The sequence below is a fragment of the Tyto alba genome, unplaced genomic scaffold, assembly GCF_018691265.1.
Source record: "Tyto alba isolate M040663 unplaced genomic scaffold, T.alba_DEE_v4.0 Super-Scaffold_40, whole genome shotgun sequence".
In the NCBI taxonomy this organism is placed as follows: Eukaryota; Metazoa; Chordata; class Aves; order Strigiformes; family Tytonidae; genus Tyto; species Tyto alba.
Genome location: NW_024881316.1, coordinates 32,230,018 through 32,238,433, shown reverse-complemented (window position 1 = coordinate 32,238,433; position 8,416 = coordinate 32,230,018). Strand labels below are relative to the sequence as shown.

Genomic DNA, 8,416 nt, shown 5'->3' with positions numbered 1-8,416 from the left:
GCAACATCTAAAATGTTTATTGTAAAATACTTTACTGTTTTATTCAGAGTCTTAACCAGAGGGGAAAAAAAAAAAAAAAAAAAGGAAGTTAATTGGCTTATTCTCAGTTTCAGTGTCTCTCAGGCATGCCCAGAACAGCACTTACTCTCTGTACATATTACCTTGACCATAACTATCTGTCAAGGGTTTTTTTCGAAAGACATAACATTCTCATTGACTCTAAGCTTTGGGTGCCCATGGAATAAAGATTGGATTCACTATAATAGCTGACCTGCATTTACCAAATGCAACACTGGAAAAGAAAAAAAAAATCCACATAAAAACACATAGGAAGATTGATCACACAATTTTATTAGAGTCTTTTGAACAATTGCATTATGTTGTTCCTTTATTTAAAAACTCTTGCAAAAAAAGACATTGGAGTGGACTGGTTTCAACCCTGAGCATTAACACTGCATATCAAGTACTGTAGTAAAGAAGCTGGTTAAGTTTGTAGCACTAGCACAAGTCACTGATATTAATCCTCTAGGTGATCAGGTTTTTACAAAAAAAATACATAGTTTTCAATAAATAATGCTTAATTTTACAACTTTGATACAGCAATGTCATACACTGTTTTGACACATACTAAACTCTGCATGCTATATAGTCTACTAGAAGACAAAACTTTGCCATGCATTTTCTTTTTCTAGTGCTAGAAAACACTTTGTCCTCCAGTGCATTGCCTCAAGCAGCCTTACCATCTTCCCTCTCTCACAGCAACAGGCCGTGCACTGGCATGCAAAAACCTCAAGAAAAGGTTTCCCCCCCACCATCACTCAGACTTCTAAACAAAAGTACTTTTCAGCTTTTCCCCCCAAGACCTGGAGTGGCTATGAAAACTAATTTCATGTGGCCTTGAAAAGTCTTTGAAATTACATATTTTAAAAGTGTCATGCTTGAAAAACTGCTCTAAAACATTCAATTTCCCCCACCTGTGGCCATCATGCAACATCGTTGAAATGTTGTAACCATCAAAAGTCCCACACTGGAAAACAGGCCTCCATTTTAAAACAGCCCACCAAAAAAATAAAAGGAAAGAAGAAAAAAAGTATCACAGCATTTATGTAAAGACTCCAAAACGCCAACATATGTACAAGAGCAAAACCAGATACAAATTGTAAATGAACTAACAATGGCATATAACTCTTCTCCCTGGCTTCGCCAGGAGTTGAGGCAAGTTGGTTTTGGAGATAAGCAGGACGATGGAAACAAAAACAAATTGTGACAATGGGAGTTCCTGGATTAATCATTATTATTTGATCAAATTTCTTCAAGCAGTAAATCGATGTCTTGATTTTCTTGGAAGTGGGAATTACCAAAATCTAAAGCCCTAATTAACAACATACAATTCTAAATCAAACCTGCTTTTGAGCTCCCACAAGTCTTAGAAGTTTGGCGCCCTTGCACTTTTTCATCCTGCAAGATTGCACTTGATAGAAAATCCAGATGTTGTAGCTAACCACAAAAGAAGAAATTTGATTAATTAATAAGGATTGAAACCTCCATTCTCACACTTCCAGGTTGTTGTTCATCATTGAAAACCATTCACCCCTTCTTATCCATATTGCTTTAGGGGTTTCCTTGTATCTACAGAAGTCATTCCTTTGAAATTGCTGTCAATCACAATTTTCTAAGAGTTTTTAAAATATTCCTATCTTTGCACTGGCATAAGCATTGGGTTTTCTAAGAGAATCTCAACCCAAAGAAGGTATTACTTTTATACATGAAATATTACGAACTTTTGTTTCCCTTTTTGTAAGTCATTCTACACTTTCTGCACATTTGTGCTTTATATTGAATATAAAAATAGGTCTTTAAAACTCTATTTACTTTAAACTCACTAAAAAACTACTTGCTTGTGAAATTCTCTTACAAATTCACTGCATCCATGTAGAGAAGATAAAACTAATTAGGCAGTTAATTGGTATAGGTAGTGTGCAAAAAAATTAAGACAAAACAAAAACAATCACAGCCTTCGATGTGAGTGAGGGGAAAGGAAATAAATCAAAGAAATACAACTGTATAGTAGGGGCAATGTAAGGCAACTCATTGTATAAGGTTTTGTTGTTTGTTTTTTCCTGGCCATGCTTACAAATGAAGGTTAGGAGAATCTAAGACACCTATCCTGCCAGCAGCCCTTGAGGCAAAAACTCCCATTAAGCTCAATGAGAATTTTTTATCTTTTTTTTTTTTTTTTTTTTTTTAACCAGTGCAGGTTTAAGGCCTTTCTAGGCAACAATTGTGAAGATGTAAAAAAGGAACTTAATGAACTGTGTTGAATATCAAACACCTAAGAATTGTATGGCCCTGGCTTTGACCCCACACCAGATTTACCTTGGTGTAACAACAGAGTTGCACCTTCCTCAAACAGGCATGAGTGAAGGATCAGACCGTACGCATGCAAATCACATTCAATAGACTTGAAGAAGTTTCATCTGAACCACGGTGAATGCCTGAAGAGCATGTAGAACTTAAAGGATGCTTGGAATGAGTCCTTCTACCATGTTTGTAAAAGACTGTACTTAAAGGAAGAAAATTTCTTAGTTGGGGTTCTTTTAAAAGGAAGAGAGGGAAAACATAATAAAAACAACAAAATGGGAAAAATGGTAAGTTTATAAAAATGTTCATTATAAAACTAAAAAAAAAGATCACCATGTTTGATTAGGTTTTACATCGAGTTGATATCCTCAGTGTTACAAAGTAAATTGTCTTTATACATAAAAAAGCTCATTTTTCTCCCTTCTATCACTGAGTCCTATTACACTTAGTCTTGTACAGAGACAAATGCAAAGAATGTGGAAAAAAAAGGCCACGGGAGATACTAAGCCTGCAATAGGACTGCTCTAGCAGGTCAACAAGGATCCCTATGTACACTAAAAAATAAAAGGAAAGAGAAACAGAAGGTATGAATATTATTAGATATGACAAAACTAAAAAATATGAGTAGTTTAGCAGATTCTATTTTTCATGATTAGAAGATTTGTTTTCTACTCTCACTGAGATCAGCAGGAGCTTAGGCATTCAACAGCATCAAACTTCAGCCCTAACAGTGTCATGGCTTTAACAGAACACTACGTAATTTTTCCTTGAGCAATATGCAACAATAAACTCTGAAATAAAAGAAACTCAACTGTCTGGACAAAAAATTGTCTCCCTGCACCATACACCTTCACTCAAAATATTCCTCTGCTATAGTATCGTATAATTCCCATCTAGAAGAAAGAAAAGATATACTTCTGAGTGGGTATTATATTCTTTGACTAAAGTAGACCTGTTGCTCTTTTAAAATATGCCTGACTGCTCTATACTTGGATCCTTTAAATCAGTTTTCCTTGACTAATATTTTAAATGGTAATTTTAAAAACATCTTCCAAAAATATACGCAAGTCAAAACTTTTGTAGGCTGAGACACAGACCATATTACAATGCAAACTAAATGCAGCCTATATTTGACCATAATCGTTCATAACTCATTGAACATCTGTAAAGCACAAATGTTTAATGACACTGCCTATTATCACTTTAATAAACAAGGATGCATATCAGAAGAAAGGGACTAGAAGAACAAGTCCCCATACTCTCATGATAGCTTGAAGAATTACTAAGAGAATTTTGGCTCAGTTTTAAGACTTAGAACCTGATCAACTTACTCCATCACCCTAGCCCAAGAACAAAATATTCAATAGCAGGATAGTGAATAGCTGGGCTAGAGCACTTCAGTGTATCTATTTTCTTTCACTCTTTTGCCTTAGAAGAGATAAATGTCATTTGTTTTCAATCTGATTTCTAATTTATTACATGGAGAACACACTAATCATTTGAGACCAAGAACTGAAAATTCAAGAAACTCTGTTTTATTGAGGACTATCCATTGCCAAGGATATCTTATATACTGTAATTAAGTTTGTTTTAAAACACAGTTTCTCATAAAGAATTATCACAATGCAAGACATAAATTTGAGTTCCCAGATATGCTATATCTCTTTTCTGATAGCAAAGATTTAGGCCAAACAACTTTTATTTAGAATCATGAGTGTTTTATTATTATTATTATTAAGAGATCAGATTATATTAATCATTTTACTACCAGTTTAACTAACCTAAAGTAAGATATCTCACCACTTAAATGCCTAAGAGTTGTCTTTGATTAAACATAACATGCATGCAGGTTTTAATGTTATGTTTTATTATGCCTTACAAATGTGTATGCAGGATTTTCATTTCAGCAAGTCTGAAAGCCTGTAGCAGTGGTTGCCACCAAAATACCAGCACAGTGAATTGTCCCTGTAAACAGCTGGATCATTAATTAGTGGAGAAAAAAAAAAAAAATAATAATTTACCAATGCCTAGCAGATAAAAAGTAAACTTCTTGAGAAACAAACTTCCACCTTGTGAGTCTGTTTATTGCCATCAGCAGTTATTTCAGAGCGTGCGACTGAAATCTGATGGCTCCTAAGGTTTTTTTAAAAAAAAAAAAAAAAAAAAATGCATACTGACAAAGTCTGCCCCCCTACAGCAGAAGCTCGTACCCCCCTTCCTTCCCATGCCCCGCCCGGGGCGGCGGGCGGATCTCCGGAGAGGGGCCGGGCGCTGCCCTGGGGCGCAGGAGATGCAGCCTCGCTACCCCCAGCATCTCCCGTCCTGTCTCGCCCAGGCTATTCTTCAAAAAAAGGAGGGAGGAAGGAAGGGAGGGAGGGAGCCGGGGGGTGGGGGGCAAGAGCAGCGGGGAGAGGAGCGGGGGCAAGCGGAGATGGGGGGAAGCCGCATCCCCGGCGGTGGGAGCGGGCAGCCGGCCCCGCCGCGCCCCCCCCCCCCCCCCCCCAGGAGATGGGATGCGGGGGGCCGGCGGGGCGGCCCCGGGGAGCTGGGCTCGTACACAACCGGCTGGAAGGGGGGAATGGGGGGGGTAAAGGCGGGAGAGAGGCGAAAATAGCCGAGGAGAGCTAACCTGCCGCCACCCGGCCCGATGGCAGCCGGCCCCGGTACCGCCTAACGGCGACCCTCGCCTCCGGCGGGGACCCACCGGAGCAAAAAAGGGGTGGGGGGGTGGGAAAAAAAGGCGACGGGAGGTGGGGGGGGGGAAAAAAAAACAAAACAAACCAAAACAAAACACAACACAAAAAAAAAAGGAAGGGGCGGGGGGGGGAAAGAAGTGAAGCAGTCCTTACTCTCCTTCCCCCCTAGCTCTGGTCATGCACAACAGCCTACAGCTACCGCTCCTCCGCAGGCAAGGGGTGACAACATGGCATCTCCAGCGTTACTTCTACAGACACTAATAGCGATACGAGTTTCTATCAGTTCCAGCTGATTTATTAAAATTGTCAAGATACAGACTTTCAGTATTTAAAAAAAAAAAAAAAAAAAAAAAAAAACAGGCTATGATGTTGACAGTGCACAAGTCTGCTTTTGCCATCATTTGCTACAAAATATGCAGATGGTCTGTACTTTAGATTATATTGCACAACATGAGAAACTTTAACTATGTGCCTTTTTTCTTTTTTTTTTTTTTTTTTTTTTTGCTAAAATCGAGAATCCAGTTTCATACCTTCCATCTGGGGCCCCATCCACATATCACAGCGTATGAGATACATAAAGTCCTACTATAGTACAGTACATATACAATCTTTTAAACTAAGATAACAGCTCTGAGGTCTATATCACCATTTTCAATAAATCTTTACCTACAAATATTGAACAAATCTGAACTATAGCTGTACAAAAAAAGTGTTTGTTTCTTTTTTTTTTTTTTTTTTTAAAACCACAAGGCCTTTAGATGCAAGGATTATTTTTTTAAAATTTTAATCCTTTTAAAACCAGGACGTAACGTACCAACAAACTTGCATGCTAAAAACAGAGAAAAAAAAAAAAGAAAATAAAAGGGAAGAAGTGCCTGAAAAGTCTTACTGAAAAAACACAGCAAGAATGTTCCCTTTTCACTGTACAAAAATACGCCTGAAAATATATTAATTTTTAAAAAAGACTGAGGTCTGTTATGTATCAAAAATGTTTCAATACCTTTTTGTACTGAGGTCTAGGCTGTCTGGTATTCAATCAAGGAGGTATAAGGGAACAAGTTACAAAAAAAAAAGTTGGCAAGTAGAAATCACATTTGTAAAACCATAAACAATTTGATCTGAAAAGTAAACTCTGATCTTAAGTCAGTTCAGTTATTTGTAAGCGTTTGTACAGTCTGCATTTTTTCAAGCTCCCTGCAGCTTTGTTAAGAATCGGATGCATAGAAGACATCAGTTTTCTCCCTCCAAAAAAAGTTGCAATGGTCCCTTTCGGAAAAAAAAAAAAAAAAAAAAAATCAGAACAGTTCTTTAAGATCTCTCACGGGAAAAAAAAAAAAAAATCCACAAACCCCCTTGAGTAACAGTTGTGCTGCCAAAAGACTTCTTTGCAGACCATCTTCCAGACTTCAATCAGAGACCGACAAGCTTCAAACAGCGCCTTCTGTATCATTTTTTTTTCCCCCAGTCCCATTTGCCTTTGCTGTTGTTGTTGTGATCACCAAATGCAATAAAAATAATAATAAAAAAACACAAAAATATTAATAAAAAAACAAAAAAACAAAAAAACAAAAATTAAAATCACAACTCCCGGGCTCGGAACTAACTTCGAGATATTTTTTTTTTTTTTAAAAAGAAAACAAGACTTTTTTTTTTTTTTTTTTTTTTTTTTTTTAATCATCATCATCATCACCGGCGTGGCGCCGCTCCAGCTCCGCCGCTGCCTGGCCGCCGCCGCTCAGTACGTGAACACCAGGTCGGAGAAGTTCGCCTCCAGCCAGTCGCCCGCGATCATCTCGCTCAGCTCCGGGGTGCAGTAGTCGGGGAACTCGAAGTGGGAGCCGAGGCTGCCCTCGCTGAAGGAGTCCAGGTCCTTATCCACCAGCGAGAGGGAGAGGTTGCCGGCGGCGGCGCCCGCCCCCAGCTCGGCGGCGGCGTGGCCGTGCTGGGAGAAGTTGAGGCTGAGGTCGAAGAGCAGGTCGTCCGCCTCCTCGCTGCCGGCCGACGAGGTGGAGATGGAGCGGGAGGAGGCCGGGGAGAGGCCGGGCGGCTGCTGCGGCGGCGGCGGGCCCTGCTTGGTGATGTTCTTGAAGCTGTAGTAGAGTCTGCTGCCGGCGCCCGCCGCCGCGGCGCCGCCCCGCACCTCCTCGTAGAGGCTGGCCCCCTCGGTGGACTCCGCCGAGGAGCTCAAGGTGGGACTCGCCGGCACTTTGGCCACGTTGTACCGCCGCAGCTGCTGCGGCCCCGGCTCCTCGTCCTCCTCCTCCTCCTCCGCCTCCTGCTTGATCCGCAGCTGCAGCTCGTCCTCGTCCTCCTCCTCGTCCTCCTCCTCGTCCATGAAGACGCACTTGACCGTCTTGCTGCTCACTTTCAGGGTGCCGAAGACGTACTCGTCTCCCGCGTAGTCCCCGTGGTGGGCGGCTTTGGCTCCCGGCTTGGGGGGCGAGGAGGCGGAGGGGGCTTTCAGCTTGCTACACTTCTTGCTGGAGCTCTTGGCGCTTTTGCTGCCGCCGCTGCTGGTGGGTGCGTTTTTCTCCGGACTTTGGCTGGCGTTGGGCTTGGCCGACGGGTCCATTTTGGGCTTTTTCCTGGGCCGGTATTTGTAGTCGGGGTAATCGGCCATGTGCTTGAGCCGCAGCCTCTCCGCCTCCCGGATGAAAGGGATCTTCTCGCTGTCCTTCAGCATTTTCCACCGCTTGCCCAGGCGCTTGGAGATCTCCGCGTTGTGCATGTCCGGCGACTGCTCCATGATTTTTCTCCTCTCGATCTTAGACCACACCATGAACGCGTTCATCGGCCTCTTTATGTGCCCCGACGCCGTTTTGCACCAGTCCGGATCGCTCTCGTCCAAAGCCACCGGGCTGCAAGCCATGAACTCGCCCTCTTCTGTGTCCATCGCCTCCCGGGGCAGGTTGCTCTCCGCCTCCGTACTTTCCGCTTGCTGCACCATGGTGGGCTCCTTCCCCCAAGCGCCGCTCTTCCCGCCGCGCCGCTCCGCTCCCCTCCGAGCCAACAAAGCCGCTCCGCCGCCCCCTCCCACCGCCGCCGCACCTTGCCCCTGCTGCGAGCCGAGCCGGAGCTCTCCGCCGCGCTGCGAGGCGGAGCCCCGCGGTGGGGGGGGGGGGGTGGGGAGGGGACGGGGACCGGCGGGGCGCTGGCTGCCGCCCGCAGCCGCGGCGGCCCCGCTGCGGCCGGGCCGGGCTGGGGCGCGGCTGGGCTGGGCTGCGCTGGGTGCGCTCGGCGCCGCGCTCTGCCCGTGCCCCGGCCTCGCGCCGCCGCCCGCCCCGCCGCGCCGCGCGCGCTTCCCCTTCTGCGAAACTCCCGGCTCCTTCTCGCCCAAACTCGTTATCAGCGCTTCATAG

At 43.7% G+C, this 8,416-nt stretch overlaps 1 protein-coding gene across 1 annotated transcript; it reads right to left on the bottom strand.

The window, feature by feature from the left end:
* Window positions 1–330: 330 nt before the first annotated feature.
* Window positions 331–8,207, bottom strand: SOX11 (SRY-box transcription factor 11). The gene has a single exon (XM_042803566.1). It carries the CDS (start codon window positions 8,002–8,004, stop codon window positions 6,793–6,795), a length of 1,212 nt encoding a protein of 403 aa, XP_042659500.1. The 5' UTR covers window positions 8,005–8,207; the 3' UTR covers window positions 331–6,792.
* Window positions 8,208–8,416: the final 209 nt, after the last annotated feature.